This window comes from Arachis ipaensis, chromosome B6 (genome assembly GCF_059453495.1).
Source record: "Arachis ipaensis isolate K30076 ecotype BB chromosome B6, ASM5945349v1, whole genome shotgun sequence".
In the NCBI taxonomy this organism is placed as follows: domain Eukaryota; kingdom Viridiplantae; phylum Streptophyta; class Magnoliopsida; order Fabales; family Fabaceae; genus Arachis; species Arachis ipaensis.
In genome coordinates this window covers 6,176,109-6,197,197 of record NC_142441.1, presented here as the reverse complement: position 1 = coordinate 6,197,197, position 21,089 = coordinate 6,176,109, and the positions used below count along the sequence as shown (strand labels likewise).

General features: G+C 30.7%; 2 protein-coding genes and 1 long non-coding RNA gene across 3 annotated transcripts; 2 read left to right on the top strand and 1 right to left on the bottom strand.

Annotated features, from left to right (window-relative positions):
- The first annotated feature begins 7,424 nt into the window (after positions 1-7,424).
- Positions 7,425-10,307, top strand: LOC107645552 (BTB/POZ domain and ankyrin repeat-containing protein NBCL). The gene is made up of 2 exons (XM_016349607.3): positions 7,425-8,120; positions 9,156-10,307. Exons 1-2 carry the CDS (start codon positions 7,644-7,646, stop codon positions 10,188-10,190), a joined length of 1,512 nt encoding a protein of 503 aa, XP_016205093.1. The 5' UTR covers positions 7,425-7,643; the 3' UTR covers positions 10,191-10,307.
- A 7,234-nt stretch (positions 10,308-17,541) lies between these two features.
- On the top strand, positions 17,542-18,490 carry LOC148554473 (uncharacterized). Its single transcript, XR_015885801.1, has 3 exons — positions 17,542-17,872; positions 17,972-18,059; positions 18,214-18,490. It is a non-coding gene; the product is annotated as an uncharacterized LOC148554473 (long non-coding RNA).
- A 724-nt stretch (positions 18,491-19,214) lies between these two features.
- LOC107645550 (SEC14 cytosolic factor family protein / phosphoglyceride transfer family protein) lies at positions 19,215-20,833 on the bottom strand. Its single transcript, XM_088489772.1, has 3 exons — positions 20,470-20,833; positions 19,771-20,035; positions 19,215-19,693 (listed from the first exon to the last, which is right to left on the bottom strand). Exons 1-3 carry the CDS (start codon positions 20,708-20,710, stop codon positions 19,459-19,461), a joined length of 741 nt encoding a protein of 246 aa, XP_088345898.1. The 5' UTR covers positions 20,711-20,833; the 3' UTR covers positions 19,215-19,458.
- Between the last annotated feature and the right edge of the window lie 256 nt (positions 20,834-21,089).

Genomic DNA, 21,089 nt, shown 5'->3' with positions numbered 1-21,089 from the left:
TTCACAAGTCAGCCACTATGAAATCTGATTCAGAAATATATACATAAGGAACAAGGTTGCAAAGCTTACCAAAAGGAGTCCACTCATCATACCAAACTGATTTGTGGGCATTCCTAATATTCCAATGAAACCCTTTCTTGAGATACTCATAGGCACTAATAATGTTCTTCCAAGTAGCCGATGAAGAATTTCTATTGTTTTCGCTCATACCAGACTGATTATTGAGATATTTATGCTTCAAAATCTGCACTCACAACTTCTCGCTATTATTTAGACAATCTTATACCAAATTTTCCAGAAGCGCCATGTTAGCAGAGAAAGTATTCCTAATATCCAATCCTCTTATCCTTTTAGGAGTTATGGCGACCTCCCACATGACCAGAGGCAGCCCGTTCCTGGTCGCTTGGCCTTTCCACAAGAACTGTCTCGTCAGGGAATCAATTTTATTACATGCATACTTTGCGAGAAGAGAAATTTGCATATTATAAACCGGAATAGAAGCCATAACCGATTTAACATGACAAAACTTCCTTGCCTTATTCAGCAGGCATCCTTTCCAACTGGAGAGCTTCCTCAAAATTTTTTCGATAACTTCTTGAACTGTCCTCCTGGAAGCTCTGGCATGGCCGATATTAATTTTCAGGTATTTACCCAAATTATTACAGAACCGGATGTTAGAGATTACTAAGAGAACCTCTTTCCTCCTCTCCGACACCCTCTTGGAGCACTGGGCCTTCGACTTATGAAGATTTACCTTCAGACCTGACGCTCTAGAAAACAAGTCCAGGCAATGCATAACCTCTATTACTTGAGCTTTCGATGCCTTACAGAAAAGCAAGACGTCATCTACAAATATTAAATGAGAAATTCGAGGTCCGTTTATTGAAATTGCTACCGAGTTCCACGAACCTTGAAAAAATCTATGACATAAAGTAGGCAAGCATTTTCATACAGAGTACAAATAGATATGGAGACATGGGATCTCGTTGCCTCACCCCTCTCTTTGGATTGAAATTTTAGAGCCTGTTTCTATACCACAAAACTGTCAGTGAAGAAGAAGTCATACAATTCAATATAAGATTAATGGTAGCCTTTGAAAATCCAAATCGGACCAAAGTGGCCTCCAAAACACGCAGTCTATTTTATCATAAGCTTTTTTTAGGTCAATCTTGAACACCACGGTCCCTTTTTGAAACCTGGTGTTGCTCATAAAGTGCATAATCTCTTGAGTAATAATAATATTTTATGTGGTTCATTTCTCTAAAATGAACCCGCCTTACAAAAAATTAATATTTTCGACAAAAAAATCTAAACCTGTTAACTAAAACCTTTATAAAAATTTTATAAATTAAATTACATAAATTAATAGGTCAAAATTCTCGTATAATTTTTTTTTGGTATGAAAAATTTTAAATCTATATATAGACTAGCTATTTCACCCAGAAAAAGATCTACAAATTAAAGAAAATATAATTATTTTATTTGACTATGAATGTCAATTATAATTCGAAAAAGTAGTACTAAATAAATTATTTAAATAATGATTAATTTTAAAAATAAAGTAAATAATTAAATTTTTTTTCTAATAATTGAAACATTTGTTAATATGCTTAGTATAAAAAATAATATATTTAATAAATTTATTAAAAATATTTTAATTTTTATCATAAAATACTTTATAAATTTAATTATTTAGCTAATATATATATTTTAAAGACATATATTAAAATTATCATTAGTAAAATATTTATATTTTTATTTTAAAAAATACATAATAAATAAATAAATAATTTAAAATTTTTATTAAATTAAGAAATTTATGTGAGTGTTTGTCGGCATTAGGAGGGATTTCCAATGACAATGAGAAGAAGAACCACGTTCGAACCAATTTTTAATTAAACCCGGCCGACACGCATCCCAATATATCCCCATATCATCCAATCATATCATTTTTCTATTCCCTAAATTTACGACTCTATTTCAATTTTTATTTTAAAGTCTTTGCTAATTGCTGCTAACATTTGTTAGGTTTAAATTTTTAATTCATCCATAGCTATTTCTTTGTTGAGTTGATCTTATTCATTCTTTGTTCGTGTTTCACATTTTTTTATACTATGTGTATATTGAAAATTAATTATTGATTTATTATTATACATAAAAATATATATTTGATATTTTAAAAGAAATTTTATTATATTATTATAAATAAATTTAATTATTTGTTTATTATAAATTTAATTATTTTATTGATTAATTATTCTATTAAAAAATATATAAATTAATATGTATAATTATTTACACAAAATATTTTGTATTATTACTAAATTAATTATTATATATTTGTGTCTATTTATATATATTAATTTATATATTTTTAATAAAATAATTAATTATTAGAATAATTAAACCTGTTACAATAGAATAATCAAATCTAAGATAATAGATTAATCAAGCTTGTTTATAGAAGTAGAATATTTTTTTTTTGAAATGTCAAATACATCTTTCTCTACGCAATAATCAATTGGTGATAAATTTTTCGTATATACATAATATAATATGATTGAATATGTATGAATATATACTAATAAAAATATTGTGTATACAAAATATTTTTATTAAAAATAGAAACCCTTTAACACACCTATCATTAAAAAAAAATGGACTTTATTTCTGGATTAAGATATTCATAAGGCACCTATTATTTGGCCAACTCATTGATTATTAATAGTAAGATACATAGTAATTTGAATGTATAAAGAGATATTATATGGCAAATCTCACACAACTAACAGTTTGGTTCACATTGATTATTGTTTGAGGTGGTTGTTGTATATAGGCATATATAGTTTGAGTGTGTCATAAATCTGCTGTTGAAAGGAGAGTGACTTCTCTTGAAGCTTTTGTCCTTCTACACCATTTGTTTGTGTGGCTAATCTTAATATACTCAGCCTTTTGTAACCCTACATATATATTATCTTTGAATTTTCCATGCTATGTACATAGCTTAGCTTGCAAGAATAAATTAGTTTCAAGAATATATAAATATTTTATTGAAAAAATAAGCAGAGGTTTTAACTAAGGAAGTTACTCAGATAAAGACGCTTAAAACGTATTTTTTTAAAGATGTCTTTTAGTAATTAAAATTCAATACATATAACTTATTAAACTGTGTTATTTATGTCAAAATTAGATCAAACAAATTAATTTGACAAAAAAATTGGTGAACCAAATCTTGAACCAATCTGAATTTATTTTTTTATAAAAAATGACTACAATATTCTTATTATAAAAAATGACTAAAATACTCTTATTATAAGGTTAAGATTTAGAGTTCTCAAAAAGAAAAAAAAAAAATATATATATATATATAAAAGAGTATTTTAGCCGTTTTTTATAATAAAAATATTATTGTTATTTTCTATAAAAAAAAATAATTTAAACTGGTTTAAAATTTAATTCATCAATTTTTCGACTAAATCAATTTGTCAAATCTAATTATGACAAAAATAACATAGTTTAATCAATTATATATATATATATATATATATATATATATATATATTAAATTTTAATCGTTAAAAAATATTTTAAAAAAAAGATATTTTATATATCTTTATTTAAATGACTCCTTTTAAAGTGAGACAAATCGATTCGAAATGATCTAAAACTATCATCCTTAATTTAATTAGGTAGATCACCATTTATAATGAAATGCAGTTAATTTTTTTCCCCCTCATCCTCCAGCTAAATAAGAATTACAAAAACTTGCTTTTCACCTCAAAACTTTGTAATCTAATTAAATCAATAAATTCAGATGTACAATTATTGTACAAAGAAAGATGTAGGAGTCAGGCTTCGGCTCACTTCTTGATAGGTAAAACGGAGAAAAATTAAATAAAGCTAGCTTAGTCCTTCCAAGACTCGAATTTTTTTTTTAAACAAAAAATTTAACATAATAAAATATAGTAATTAAAAAATATAAAATTATTAAATTATAAAATAAAAAATTAAACTATAATCATTTTTAATATTGTCATTAACAATTAAAAGAATCAAAATCATTTTACTTTTTATAACTACTAATCAACTTGTTGATAACCTCAAAGAGTCGAAGCAGCTCAGCTTTTTTGTTTGATCTAATAATTATAAATTAGAAGGGATGCATATAGAAGACATTTTGTTTATCTGATCCAATGATAAGCTGTGGCAGACATGAGTGTATTATAAATCTATAGCCCGAAAATGTAATCAAAATTGTATGCGGTTACTAATTATTTAGGGATTAAATTAATCGAGCTTCTAATGATACAAGTTAAATATTTTGATTGTGTATTATTAGTATAGCATCCGTTTTATAATGGTTAAGCCCAAGAATCTAGCTCTTTTATCATTAATTTCTGATGAAAATTACAGTAACCAACAAATTAAAATAGGTATTATAATGATAATTATTATTTCTAATCAATGTCATGTGTGAACCCATAATCTATGTTGATTCGTTTTGTCATGTGATATAACACAAAAATGTTCACACCGAAAAGAGAGAAATAATGATATATATGATATTTTGTAACAAAAATATTATTTATACATTAAAATCAATTATTAATAAAATCAATTACTAATATATTTATGTATAAATACATATGTGATTTAATTTATTTTTAATATGTATTTATATTCTAACATATATTTTATACTGATAACTAATTTTAGTGATTAATTTAATGTATACATAGCACAATTTTTCTGTAATTATTATACTAAAAAAAAGAGAGGTAGTAATTAAAAAGTAGTTGTTATTAGCGATATTGATTAAGAATGAATTTTTTTTATATTTTTTGCTCAATAAAATAATGAAGAATTCAAACATACAAAGTTATTGTATTATTGTGAGAGAGTCGATTTATGTCGAGTTAAGCCCACTTTAATTTTTGAGATTGACAAATTGTATTGATTTAGTTTTTAAGATTTCAATTATTATAAAGTGTAGAATATTAATTCTATACTAATTTTTCATCATCGAAATTTAATGCTGTGAATGATGTGGTCTAACTTTTATCACACTAGATATTTTAGTGACTGACTGAATTAGCAAATAATTGCAATTGCCCCGATTTAGTTCTTTCTTTTCCTTTAATAGTCTAAACCTGAGTTTTTTTTTTTTCGTTGTACATCGTTGTAGTTATCGAATCATCATTATAGATGGAGGCTAGAGTTCTATATGATCAACCACCAGGACTCCAAGTCGAAGCAGAACTTCGAGAGTACTAGAATAACGTGGCTGTGGCTGCCGTCTTGTTCTTTGTTGGTCAACGACAGAGTAAAACTCTAACAAACTATTCTTTGGATGTGCAAACTACAATGTGAAAAAATGTGCTTAATTATTTTGATTTTGTTCGAACTAACAAATCATTCTTAGTAGCATACATCATAATCTCATTCCCCTCAAGAATCTCTAGTGATGATATTCTATACTCAAAAAACGTAAATATTAACAAGGTAATCATTATTCTGAGTCATGAAACACATCTCACTTAAGTCATTATCAAAATTCGTAACTCCTTAAACTAATATCGATCTAAACTCTATACAGAAACATAACATCAGCATTCTTTAATCTTATCATACTCAAATTTTTTGTAATAATTTTTGACAAAAAATACATTCAATGTATCCTCATCAAAATCATCATCACATATCTTGTTATCAAGTGAATAAATTATAGTCTGATTCTCATCTTTTAAAAAAATTTTCGTTGTGATGGAACATAATGTGCATCAATACCTCCATATGCATGATTAAAAGGTATAGTTATCACTAGGACAATAGATTAACGAACGCAGAGACAATCATATACACACACAATTCATAGCATATTTGCAATAAACTAACAACCCAAACCAAAAAAAAAAAAATAAAGCTCTGTTCATTATTAGGCTATCCATAAACCTCCAAAAAATATTCCATTCCTCAAGCGTTGAAAATAGAGCCTAAATAAAAATTCTTGTTCTAGTAATATAAGAAACAAAACACATCATAACAGAGAATCAAAGTAAACAAAATAAAAAAAGATTATCTAAGAACATATATACATTGTCAAAAATCACAAATTTTTTTCGTCATTAACTTCTGTGAGCAAACACAAAATTCTTATGCCCATTTTTAACATCTATGCTTATACACACTTCTTAATAATGAAAATGTAACCACAAATCCTTTTTTTTTACAACAACTTCTAATTTGTTTTACTATGAAAGAAAGAATTTTTTTTTGTTTAAAATTTAATGAAACAAAAGAAGACGAAGAATAATCAAAATAGAGGGAAGTAACATTTTATTATCCTAAAATTCTCAAATCATGTCGTTTCAAGTATTATTTTAGCACCAAAATACATATGACCTTATTTTGCTACCTCTAGTGTAGCAAGAATTTAGTAATGTCACTCACGGTACTGAGTTCTAATGACGGAAAGAATACGATTTTGTTAAGTAGACAATGACTTTTGTAAATAATGTGAACAATGGGTTTTAGAATTGACTCAATAAAATAAAAAAAATATTCCACCTCTAAATCATCTCATAAATCTTAACATTAGAATAACCATCTACACATCTAGTGAACTAAACATCTAATCATTGTTAACTGTATATGAACACATCAAATAAAAAATAATAATTATCCAATTAAAAATAATGAACATGATCATCTGCATACCTATTGAATTGAACATCTGATATATCTATTATTCACATTGTTTAGTATTCTTATTGTCTACTTATACTTTTCCAAGAGAGTAACGTGGCTAGAATTAAAGTGATATATATAATTTTTTAAATTTAAAAAATAATTAAGTTATAGCAATTAATATTTTAAAAACTCAATTAGTATAATTTACCAATTTTAAAAACTAAAGTGAGGGTTATCTCGAATGTCATATATTGAATTGAAAGAATTGGAGTATGTTAGTGGAAAGCGTGACTTTTACTGTTCAAAATAATTATCAAAAGGAAAAAGCCACTAATAATATATTTGTAAATAAATAATGAGCGTATATATCCAAAATATAATGTAGAAAAAGAGGAGGTACGTAGTAGGAGTGCAACATTGAAGACATGAGGTCCCAAAGAGCCCTGTATTGAATTATTTATGGAATTTTGTCTCTATTTGTAAACACTTGATTTCAATAATTGATTAACAAGTATGTAACAAATAAAGTCTAAAATCTCTGGTTCTTTATTCACAAATCATTTTCAAACTCTTTTTAAGTTTTAACCCTCTTACGCCATATACTCCTCTCTTTATCTTCGTCTCCGTCTAACTACTACTCTGCATACGTATCCGTAGACAAAAAAAAAAAAAAAACCGTATAAAAATTTCTCTAATTTAATTTTAAGAATATTTTATAAGCTCCGTTCTTTAACCCTTGAGCCGCCCAGAATAGCCACCCAAATTGCGATCTCTCTCTTCTCTCTCTCTCTCTCGTCAAAAAATATCTACGGAAACACCAACACAAAAACTTGCTATAATCTCCAACAACACCAGCCATCATGCCCCTCCATTCATCAGTATTCCCATAAACACCACCAACCTTACCTTCTCCGATCATCAACCCTAAAGAAAGCAGCAAAAGAAAGCTAAGCATGTCTTCTACACTTGAGGAATCTCTAAGATCTCTATCGTTGGATTACCTCAACCTGCTCATCAACGGTCAGGCCTTCAGCGACGTCACCTTCAGCGTGGAGGGCCGTCTAGTACACGCGCACCGCTGTATCCTGGCGGCAAGAAGTCTATTCTTCAGGAAATTCTTCTGCGGGCCCGATCCTCCTTCGCCCTCTGGCCTGGATCCTCCAGGACAGAGGATGAACTCGGGGTCGGGCTGCAGAACCCCTACAGGGGTAATACCCGTGAACTCCGTGGGGTACGAGGTGTTCCTGCTCATGCTGCAGTTTCTGTACAGCGGGCAGGTATCCATCGTCCCCCAGAAGCACGAGCCACGGCCCAATTGCGGCGAGAGGGGCTGCTGGCACACGCATTGCTCCTCCGCCGTCGATCTTGCTCTAGACACACTCGCCGCCGCTAGATACTTCGGCGTTGAGCAGCTCGCATTGCTAACTCAGGTGTTCTTTTAATTTCTTGGTAGCTGCTACTGCTACTACTATTCACTCACTATCATAATTCACAACCGCTACTACCACTGTTGTTTTTCCTTTTTCTTTTATTGTGTGATTAGTGTGACCAGTCGTATGTTTCTGTGTGTCTTGGGAATTTGGACAAATTACTGTAACCGGCCTAGTCTAGTCTCGTTTTTGGGAACTGCGAACAGCTTCTATTTATTTTCTATTAAAAATATAATTATTTTTATTTTGAAAAAAAAAAAGGGGATTTTGGAGTGGTTTGTTTCTTGTTTTGGGCAATTGTAGTGCGGTGGATGGTGATGGCGAGTGGTGTGGAGTGGGAAGTTGGGAGTTCCAAAATTGTGCTGTGAATCAAATTCCACGAGAGAGGAGTAGAAAGCTGTTGGTTCTATTTCTATGATTTCATGAGACAAACACGATTAATAGTGCTGAATCAATGAGTGCCTCTACTCTCTCTACTCTTCACTTTGTTCCTTCAATTCTAGCTTTCCTCTTAACTCTTCAATCAACCTATTTCTTTCTTCTTTTCTTTCATTTCATGTTGTATCTACACCTTTTTGGTTCTCTTTTCTCGATTTGGCGTTCCTATCAGCTATCACCATACACAACACACACATACCAGTTTTCTAAATTTAGATGCTTCCACTCGGGTCTTGTCTCCCATTAACATTCACTTTCCCCATTTGTGTTCCCAAATCCAAAAAAGTAAAGGGAAGAAGAACAACACCTCATTCTTATCACTTATCATAATCATCATCTTCTACTCTTTCGTTTCAATTCTCTGACTTGCCTTACATGGAAGTCTATGTCCACCGGTTATGTCTGCTTTTTTTTTTTAAATTTAATTTAATTTCCAACTTATCCAAATTATGTGTCTACTTAGCTTATATAATTTATTTCATATTCTATTTTAATTATTTCACTGTGATGAATGATATAGAAATAGTAAGACATAATTATTGATGTACAAACACTATTTGAACTCATGTTGTTTACCTTACTTGTATTGAACAACAGAAACAACTAGCGAGCATGGTGGAGAAAGCTTCCATTGAAGATGTGATGAAGGTCTTGGTAGCTTCAAGAAAGCAAGACATGCACCAACTGTGGACTACATGCTCCCACCTTGTAGCCAAGTCCGGTCTCCCACCGGAGGTTCTCGCCAAGCACCTCCCCATCGACATCGTCGCCAAAATCGAAGACCTCCGTCTAAAATCCTCCCTCGTCCGCCGTACCGCCGCCTTCCTCCCCCACCACCACCACCCGGACCTCTCGGCCGCGGCAGACCTCGAGGACCAAAAGATCCGCCGGATGAGACGAGCGCTCGACTCATCCGACGTGGAGCTCGTAAAGCTAATGGTAATGGGAGAAGGGCTCAATCTCGACGACGCATTGGCTTTGCATTACGCCGTCGAGAATTGTAGCCGCGAAGTGGTGAAAGCCCTGCTGGAACTCGGGGCAGCCGATGTCAACTACCCTGCAGGTCCAGCAGGAAAAACACCGCTTCATATCGCGGCGGAAATGGTTTCGCCCGATATGGTGGCGGTCCTGCTGGACCACCACGCTGACCCAAACGTCAGAACCATCGACAACGTGACGCCATTGGACACACTAAGAACCCTAACCTCTGATTTTCTGTTCAAAGGCGCAGTCCCTGGCCTGACTCACATTGAACCAAACAAATTAAGGCTGTGTTTGGAGCTTGTTCAATCGGCGGCACTTGTTTTGTCTCGTGAAGAAGGTAACGCCAATAACAACAATGTTGCTTCTTCTACAACGCAACATCATCATCATATTTATCCTCCTTCCATGAACGAAGATCATCATAGCAGTTCAAGCAGTGGCGGCAACAATAACAATAACACCAACGTTAACTTGGATTCCAGGTTGGTGTATCTTAACCTTGGTGCCACCTTAGGTGGTGGTGGTGGTGGCGGCGCCTCCGGTCAAATGAGTTCAAGGTTGGATGGTGATGATGATAACCGTCATGGTGAAGCAGCAATGTACCATCACCACCACCACCATCATCACCATTCTCATCATGACTTCTAGAAGCTCTCTTTCTCTACCTAGCTATAGCTATATAGGTGCAGTAATTTATTTTTCTTCTTCTTCATTATATAAATTAATTACTGATTTTATTTATAATTTTAGTGGTTTGATTTTTAATTTAGTGTTTTAATTCTAATTGAATTGCCATGGAAAAAAATGGGGGAAATTAAAAGGAACGGAAGATCGATGAGAGACGACTTTGTTTCTTGCTGTGTCAGATGGAATAGACTAGTAATAGTATTTACTAATTAGTTAGTTAATTAATTAATTAATTCATCTTTGAAGTGTGGTTTCACGGGGTAATTATGTTTTGATTTATTTAATTGTATATTTGGTTTGAAGGAAAGAGGGGGCATGGAAGAGACGCAGGTCAATCTTTTCAAACCTCTCTTGATGTGTCAACTCCTCCTTAATTTGTTGTATTCACTCATCCGCAGCTAATTTCACGGCATATTAAATTAGATAGTTTCATCATCATCATCATCATCACTTTCTATAATCCCAATACATTTCTTCTTCTTCCACTCTTGGAGAATTCAACTTCCTTATTGGGATTTTCAATTTCTTAATTACTCTAAAGTACTATGTTTTCTACATTTTTTCATAATTTTTACTATTAGTAAATAGGAATAGTAATAGTAATACTATGTTACTCTTACTACTATGTAAATTAAGTTTTAAAATCAATTATAAATTAAACAATGTTTTCCAACAGTTCCTAGTTAGACCATGCTGCAAAAATTAAAATAGTACTATTTGTTTGCTCACCTTTTTCACGTAATTTACTGGGTTATTAATATATGGGTTACATTCAATGTATGTATTTTCGAAAATGAATCATCTTAATTTATTTTAAAGTAATATTGTCAATTTGATTTTTTTTTATTGTATCATGTTTCTGATATATTTTATTTTATTTCATTTTTGCAATATAAAGTGACGCTTAATATATTGTGTACTTTTCCTTCTAACGTTATGTAGAGGATTAATTGGCTATTTGCATTGAGATTTATTATTTAAAATAAAAAAAAAACCATGTGAATGTGGATAAATTGATTGGTTGTCTTGCATGAATGCAACAACGAGTGTGACCACACATGTGAAGTTAAAAAATTGGCACCATCATCTTCCATGTAATCCTCTTCCTGTCCCCCTTGCTTTTTTTTTTTTTTTTTGACCTCTTCAGACCAACAAAACAAAACAAAAGCTAAATTATTAATACTAACTTATAGCTAAAACTCTAATATTTTTAATCATTAATCATTCTTGTCTAAATTCATCGGATGTTGGTTAGAGAAGATTCTTGTATATTACTCACTAATAATTTCCTCCTATCTGTGGTCTTAATTAGCTGCGGCTGCATGTTACTTAATAACAATAAAAAAATACTATTTTTATGCTAAAATCAAACATTAAAAATTAATTATTATATATTTTTATATAAATATATATAATCTAATTTATTTTTAATATATATTTTATATTTTAATATATATTTTACATTAGTATTAATTTTAGTAGTTGTATTTTATATTTTGCATGGTTAGTAATAATAATAATAATAACCCATTTGAGAAATCCCCCCTATTTATAATTGGAATAGTCAAAACATATCAAGACCTATGTATATAATGGTGGAAACTCAGGTACCGTCGACTTTACGTGAAGTTGATAGCTAAGAGTCGTTAGATGGTCTGACTAATTTGACTAAATTTTCATTTAACGGCTTTCAGCTATCAATTTCACGTGAAGTCGACTACACCTAAGTTTCTATCATATATAATTTATGCATTCCATAACCTTACAAATTACATAACACATCCAGTTTTATTTTTCTTAATTATAAACGAACTGTCTGGCTATATGTAGTAAAAATGGTTCTTAAAATACTTATTTTTTTATTATGCATTTAGTATTGGGTTAATACTTAACATAGTTTCTAAAAAAATCAGGTATGCTTCAATTTATTCTCTCAAAAATAGGTAGGACTTGTTTTAGTTTTGTCCCTAAAAAACAAGTGTAAATTACATTATTTTTTTTCTGTTATTTCCTCTATCTAGCACATAGATTAAACTTAGAATAAATAATTTATAGTATCAGAATTTTTATAAAGAAAAATTTGATGATTTAACTGCGAGCTTGTACCTCTCCGCAAAAATACTTTGCCTTCTCTTCCAAAAGATACACCATATTAAATGCTATATATATAGCTTTTAAGTTCCTACTACTCCCTCTATGTTTCGTTCTATTATCGTTGGTCAAATTTATACAAGTTATCTTCTTTGCAAATTTCTTCCACTATGTATGAACCCAGTCATATTTTCGTGCAACGTACACTAATAAATGACTTGTACAACCCTCTAGCAATTAATAATAAAACGTTTTGTATTTTATTTGTAGGAAAAGTAATACTAGAAAAATAATAATTAAAATTTATTTTATTTAACTTAATATTTATAATTACATACTTATTATATCTAATATTATATATTTATTCTAACGATAATTAATGAATACAAAATATGATAACTTTAGACTAATTTAAATTAATTTCTATTGGTTTTCAAATTTTTTTTTTTAAGAATATGTATAGATAGAGAGATGTTCATAAATAATTAATTGCCTTATCATTACATGTACTTTTCTAACCAAGAAAATGATGAAATTCAGCAAGATAAACAGGTGCATGTATCATGCAATATAATTATAATCAAGATAATAATAGTTAATTACATTATCGTTGATGCAAATATATCTTAAAAACATATATTAATTTTATTAGATTATCTTAGTAACATGGTACACTAAATTTATGTTGGTACAGACAATAACATTGTTCTTCTAACCAAAACCAAGTTGGGCCTATTTAGCATTAAATTTGTTTCTCATATAAACAGTACTCTTAATAAGGAGTTAACTATTCATTCATAAATGTAGTGTGCCATTCCTATATCTCAGTTTCTACAGTAATAATAAGTAGTGAATGAGCCCAAGTGTGAGATGCAAAATGTAAAGAAATTAACCCCATTTCATATGTATTGTGTAATAATTTTGAACAACACTTTTATACTGTGTGTGATGAATTCATTCTAAGATATGCATGTCTTTTTCACCCTTTTATTTTATTTATACATATAGTACATTGTAATAATGTCCAGTGTGTCTATACAAATTGTGAACTGCACCTGGCCTCTCTCTGTATATATATATATACACATTTGTTCTTGTGTACTTGATTGGAAACTTGACCCTTTTTTCTTTGAGAGGGACTTCATATATACTATCCCCTTATTCAACCAAGTCATGATTCACTTTAACCATCTACATCTCTTTAGGGTGCATTTGATGTAGGGTTTCATTTTTAGTATTATATTTTCAAAATTTGAAGAAGAGTTTGGAACAATGATTAAGTTATTTTTGTGACTTTAATGTTATGAGTTCAAGTGGTGCAATTTGTTACTGGTTAAGTTACTTTCTTTACACTATTTGGGTGCAGCCATTTTTTTTATTTTTTATTTTTATTTCGTAAAGAAAAGAGAGAAAATATGAGATGAAATAAAAAGAATTATTAGTTTTATTTTTTTTCTTTTCACTTTTTAAAATTCTAAAAATAAAAAATACTGAAATTCAAACAGAAAATTAAAACGTAAAGTAAATTCATCCTTAACTTGCTAGGTTGCATAATTAGCATTACTATTGATTCGTATCCAAACCGTGTGGAACTGATGTTATATCTTGAAACTACTAGGTCAAAGATAAATACCAAACGCAAATAATCTATATGAACACAACATACTAAGAGGAATGCTAGGGGGCCAGCAACTTTTGTGATTTTAGCCATCAAATAGTCATCAATGATGATTTTAATGGTGTGAGATTGGTGTGAGAATTCATCCAATGGCTTACTTTCCTTTGCTGGTTACATGCTGGCCAGAATTTAACAAAGTTGCTGGCCCCTAGACTTTTCCTTAAAATAGAGCTCTTCAAATTTAAGTTTTATAATTTTGAGCTGACTTAAGTATCGGAGTCCTTTTTGTAAGTTTTCCAAATTGTTCGGATAAAAGAGAAACTCGTGGTGCTGCACATAGGAGGCGGACGTTGCTAGTGCTCTTCCCTCTGCGGACGACATATACCTCGGAGTTCAGTTCCAGACCGGAACAACTATATTTGAATTTCATTTTCTTTTTTGGTATGCATAATATTAGATAATTACTCAATGACCTAAAATCATATTGACTTACTTTTATTTATCATTAATGTAAATACAATTCAAATAGTGGCTCCATGTTGTATTCAATAAAATATAAGTTGATTTAATTTCATGGTGGATCTTTGGTTTAGCGACAAGTTGTTGTGGATGGTTACCCAAAGTAGAAGCACACAAGTTGAAAGCATATAATCACAATGTCTTGAAATACAAAGTATCATATACATCCTCTCTTTTTTTTCCAACTCGGCAAAGCAAAATATGTGGTTTTGGCACTTCCACAACATCTCTTTTTAAACAATAATCTTTTGGTAGAAAAATATTTGGACATTTTAATTTTAATTGGGATCATCAATCTATTCATGAATGTTGACGTGTAAATGCAACCAAATGCCATGGTGGTGCATAATTCTAATTCTCATTGGTAATATATTATTATCGTGTTAGCATTAGCCTTGCCCTAAATTGGTGGTGTATATGGAAGTTACTTTTCCTTTTCGATCCTACCCATATATTTATGTATCTTGAAGAAATTTAGCTTATTTTATTCATTGATGGGTTTTTTCTAGGGCACATCATTAGGAAAATGATGTATCTATATAAAGCCACTTACAATGTTATTATTGCATGGTTTAAAATGGAAGTTACAATTTATATGTGTGTTTCATTTTCACATACATTATTCTTATAATATTTTAAAATAAGGTGAAAACTCAGGTGCAGTCGACTTCACATGAAGTTGATAACTGAAAACTGTTAGATAATTTGACTGATTTAACTAAATTTTCATTTAACAGCTCTCAACTATTAACTTCACATAAAGCCGACTGTACCTAAATTTTCACCTTGAAATAAATGTGTATCAAGTTTTCTTCTTGTATCATTATCTCGGTTTCTAAAAGTGAAATAATGATGATGAGGTAGAAGCTTGTAGGGGCCGGGGCATATATATAATATTATATATCATTTTGTAATTATAAAGATTATATTACTTGAATAACCATTAACTAACACATGCACATGGCCACACATATGTATATATAATTGTTATGCATTCATGTAACAATAATAATAGAGAAATTATTTATTTTAATTTCATAAATGATCAAATTTGTTTTTGTTATTATCACTCAAATTTTAAGGAAATAAATTTTAAAAATAAATAATAATTTATTCATTGAGTGATGTTATGTTACTTAAATTTTTTTTTTTTGTCTCATTTTAAAATTAAACAGATATACTAGTATTGTTCTTTAATTTATGAATGGGGAGCGGATCTTCCTATACACAAACAACTTTTTGAACCAATTAGGAATTATTTTTGCATAGTACTTTATTGATTAAGCAATTTGCATCTAGACTTGCACTTGGAGATAAGATTTTACAGAAATGGTAATGGTGTTATATGGAGAAAGACAATTTCATGTTTTTAGTTAGGGATTGATGGAATATTGATCCATGCGTGCGGGAAAAAGAAGGGCCATTGTGAGTGTGACTCAATTATTGTAATGTGTCTGTTTCTCAAAAACGAAATGTTATATAGGAGGATTGAGTTTGTTTAGTTTAAGTTCTTTGATATGACTATTCATGTGAATGTAGGATTGAAATTAAAAAAATTTTGAATGATCATATAATTATTTTAAAACTTCATATAATTTTAATTTTAACCTTCATATAAGAACCATTTTTAAGTGTTCCGAGAGTAAGTTAGTACTTTTGTTGTGATAAATTAATTATGTTTTACATCAACATTATAGATCTATCGTCTACTATTATTTTGAATTTAGATTTTAAAACATGAATAAAATAGAAATTAACTTCAAATTGACAACATAAAGAAGACAAAGTAAAAACGTTCATTTGCTTTTAGGTAAAACAAAATATTTTTTCTAAAAACTTATATATACTTATTTAAACGAACCAATGAATTAACCGCTAAATTATTTTAAGTTTTTTTTTTTATATTTTTTACGATATTTTTCAGCTCTGCAGGTTAAGAGTTTGTTGCTGATCAATGGGTTTCTGCATACACAAAGAAGATTTAAATTTTTAACGTTTACTTAAGCAGATTAGTGAACTAACTACTAAACTAACCCTAATTTGGTTAAATTATTGTTTTCATATATTTCACTTTTTTTAATCAATTACGTTTAGTTTATTTGGGCCCAACTCAAAGGATGGTGTAGATCTGGATCATTTGAAAAGAATCTGAGTCCAACCAAATCGAGTCCAAGTCCAAATAAAAAGACGAACCTCAAATTGACAAAAAAAAAATAATAAATAAAATAAGAAGTTTGAATAAAGTTTGTTGGAGTTGGTTTTATGCAAACGTGTGCTTATTAGATTTTCCCTAATCCCTATAGATGATGTTACATCATCCTAATCCAAAAATCCATTCAATTCCATAACACACTTGTACCAATTAAATCTAAACACCATGCCTCAACTATTAATCTTAATTTCCCCACATAGAAACTAATTAATCACTCTTAGTCTTCGGATTTATAAAGAATATATTCCCACACACGCTTTGATAATATTGTTATATTTAAAATATTATATTGACACTAAAAATCATCTAATTTGTTGTCACGAATAAACTTTATATTATTCTTGCAACATGGTCTTCATTGTTTTTTTTTTTTCTTAATACCCTCCGAACTAAGGAAAGGATCCAAATACAAAGAATAAAAGAATAAAGCTTTGTGTAGTTAAGTTAAAATCTTTGTTGGCTATCAATTTAATATCAACAACAATATGCTTCCACACTTCGTTTATAACACAAGGAATCAAGAAAGATGTGGAAAAGTTTGAATAGAAAAGCTCAAAGGGGGTAAGACTTAAAATTGGCATTTAAAAATTTAATAAAGTGGAAAGAATAATAACCCATCAAAAGTAACTATAAATAATTTGTACTGTGCGGGTGGCCAATTTACTTGTTCGTTTAAACAAGTGTAGATGATTTAAATTTTATTTTGTGCATGTAATAACTAATTAGTTAATAATAAATTTTTAAATAGAATTTAAATCTACGACGAATTAATTTTTAATATATCAAATAAAAAAATATCGTGAATAATAAAAAAAAAAAATTGATCAAAGGTAAGTTCATAAGAAGCCGTGTGGATGGATTAGCAATAACCGACCTTCCCAAAAAAAGGATAAAGGCATATCCTTAAGCCAACTATGAAATTTCAAACATAGTGTCAGAAAATTATTATTTTAACTGTCAGGTAATAAGTGTGATGTTATCTTATGATATATATATACACAGAGACAAAGTAGAAGATCAACATTACAGTATATATATCATAGGTTATACAGACACATATATTCTCTTTCTTTAACAGAACAAAGTTCAATAAGGTATTTTACATCGACAATTGCTTATTGAGAATCTAAAACTGTTGGATTTTTTCATTCATCAAGATGCAGAAGCCAGAGACACAGGGAAACCAAGCTCCTCCACCACCAGGTTCATCTCTCTTTTTCTTTTTTTTTTCTTTTCAAACAAAACCTATTTGATTATTTGAACACCCTGATAACAAAAATCATTTTTTTGCATGATTTTCAGGATACCCAACTGATCAGGATCCTCCCACCAAGAAAGGGTTTATGTCTAGGACTAAGAAGAAAGGAGAGAGGGGCTTCATTGAGGGATGGTAAGCATTAAGTAAATTAAATCATTGTTTTTCTTTTTGTTATAGTCCTCCTCCTCCCTAACTATAATAAAATTTCTAGTTTAAGATATGTAATGAAATTGAAAAAAAAAATTAAAATGGTTAATTTCTGATGCAACTGTTATGATTGATGCAGCCTCTTTGCTCTGTGCTGCTGCTGGATCTGCGAGATGTGTTGCTGAGCTAATGAAATTCATAAAGGATTGTACAATATTTGCATATTATTGATATTAGCAACGATTGCATAAGTTTGAGAATTTTATTTTTAGTAGCTTTAACATGCATACGTTTGTTTTGTGTCTCTACTTTGTAATTTTATCCCTGTTATAACTAGTTAGTTTATATTCAGCTTTTAGTGTACTTGCTACTTACCGCATTATTGCTGTGTTACCAATAAAATTACATTTTTCGAATTTTTACTATTTTATTTTATTTTTCCATTGGATATTTTTTTTCTTTATATTGATGTTGTCCTCTTATCCATATTTTTGCCACTTGGAGTAAGAAGAGATCGAAATATACTAGAGACTTGAATGTGGACATAAAAATGCCATACATAATTTGAGAATGCAGTATGTTCACTAAAGACACATAGAATACTAACCACTTCTAACAACTTATAATTTGATGGATGAATTGTCTCTCATTAGAAGTTCATGCTAATGCTGTTTAATCTGCAGATCCGGATGTAAAATGTATGATTGTAATATAAAAGTCTCTTAAAAGATGGCTTAAGAAAGTGAATTTTACATATCCAGCTAGTCTAAAATTTTCAACATGATACCATGATAAAAATAATGCACGAAATAAAAACGAAACTTTATAAACTGATTTGTGAGGTTGGTAGCTTATTTTCCTCAAAAGGGGCTAGCTAAAAGCAATGTCTTTCAGCTTGTAGGTAATCGGTGTTGTCATATTTTAAAGATCTTTAGGCTTTAGAAACATGCTTATAAAGATCTAATTTTGAGGATAAGGCATAGTAATGAACTAATGATTCAAACAAAGGCCCAAACCTAATGTGTGTGCTCCAGGTATTTATATAAACTCAAATAATTATACCTAAAAGTGGAAGTAATTGATTCTAGTATATCAACCTGACCAAAGCACTAGTGAATCATCATCATCCAACAACACACATTTTGTACTTTGGTGTATTAATAATTTAATATACTGTAAGTTTCTATTCATATGCAGAACATATAGTCATATTAGAGTTTGACACAGCAAATACCCAAAATCACATTTAAGTAAAAACTACATGAGCACAAAATCACCAGAGCTACGCTGTACAAAGTTTGATGATTAAGCAATAACCATGCCAGGTTTGAAACCCTTCCCTTCCATATCTTGGTTTCTTGAAGTCCAAACTCGCAAGCAAGCCCTAAGACACATAGTCCCTTCCTGCCCATCTCTCCTCATACTTGCCGAATGAAAAGCTGGCAGAAGGAATCCCGGTGAGTTGAAAAGGATCAGGCTCAATGCCGTAATCTGTGAGCGGTCTATGCTCCAGAACATCATCGTGGCTCTTTACAAACTCCGGAATCTCAATCTCTCCTTTCTTAATATCATCCCAAAGATATTGAAGCCGGCTTACATACTTGATCTTCCAATACAATCTGAACAGAACCAAAATATATTCATCAGGTTTCATAGCATGTGTTTTTCAACGTTAAGAAACAAATAAATGGCTTACCCTCCACTCAAGAAAAACCGGCCAAATGTAGCAATGAGTATCCTAGAACGAAGCCCGGGGTGGATAAAATACACGGTTTGAAGCCTATCCTTAAAATCAGCAGGAAGTTCTTCGTAAATCCACCTCAAGATGGTTATGCCAGGGGAGTTGTCCTCCTGTTGAACACTGCTATTCATGTATACAACACAGAAGGGCCCTTCTTGCATCTCGCTGCAAATTTTGTGGAGAACATACCTCTTCAGTCTCTCTGGGTTCACAACAGTGGCTGCATATAATTTTAGAGCAGGAGTCTCACTTAACTGCCATATTAATCAAATAATACAGAAACCGGTTCTCTATCTTAAGAATTTCATATTAAGTTGTTTGGAGCTAGTTGGGAAGACTGAGATTCATAAATGGTGATTGAAAAGATATTTCAAGTGAAACTCAACTACACAGGATAAACAAGAGGTGCTTGTGTTGAAATTTATGCCAAAAAGATTAGATGTTTAAACTTGGTAAAGTAATGGAATTTAATCTAACAAGGTCATGAAACATTCCACGATAATCATTCAAAATTAACAGCTAAAGTTAAGTAATTTAATTTCAACGTTGCCTGAATTTCATTTAGTTCATCACAGTGAATGAATACTGTTTCAGCTGTTAATAAAAACCCTAAAAAGATGCAAAATCAAACAGAGAGAGAGAGAGAGCACGCACCAGGGTAGTACTTGCCGACGATACGGAGGATGGGATGTCCGTTCTTGTCGGAGCCCTGACGGCGGAGAAACTGCAACATATCGAGATCGAAGAAGTCTTCGTCGGGGGAGAGGTATTGAGAACAATCGTCCCAGCTGTCCTCTTCTTCTTCTTCTTCATGGTCTTTATGGGATAAGAAGGGTCTGGCGTCAACGGCGAGATCCGACGCCAGAACCACCACCGAGAAATCGTCGCCAGGCATCGCAGCCTTCGTGGGATTGGAGTGTTTGTTGAAGGTTTTGATATGATTTCAATGGACCAAACTGAGTCCGTATAAAATTACACTTTTATCCTCGTAATTTCTCCTCACTACTACTAATGTCATTACAAAAAGATTAAATTAATTATTTTTTTTTATAGATAACGGGACATTAAGCCCAAAAAAAAAAAATTAGATAAAAATTATTTCGAGGGTTACCTGTAAAATAATGCTTAAGTTAGCAAGGGTTTTAAGTAGGTTTTTAATATATTAGAACGTGAATATATTTGAAGATTATCAGTGTATTTATAGTAGAATTGATAACTATCTTTTTAGAGTAGTTCCACCTTTATTGTTAATTATCTCGAGAGTTTGTTGAGAT

Coding starts and splice junctions, on each gene's coding strand:
- LOC107645552 (XM_016349607.3), top strand. CDS start 7,644: ATGTCTTCTACACTTGAGGAATCTCTAAGATCTCTATCGTTGGATTAC. Junction 8,121..9,155: donor AGCTCGCATTGCTAACTCAG/GTGTTCTTTTAA, acceptor ATTGAACAACAG/AAACAACTAGCGAGCATGGT.
- LOC107645550 (XM_088489772.1), bottom strand. CDS start 20,710: ATGCCTGGCGACGATTTCTCGGTGGTGGTTCTGGCGTCGGATCTCGCC. Junction 20,036..20,469: donor CGTCGGCAAGTACTACCCTG/GTGCGTGCTCTC, acceptor AATTATATGCAG/CCACTGTTGTGAACCCAGAG. Junction 19,694..19,770: donor CGGTTTTTCTTGAGTGGAGG/GTAAGCCATTTA, acceptor GGTTCTGTTCAG/ATTGTATTGGAAGATCAAGT.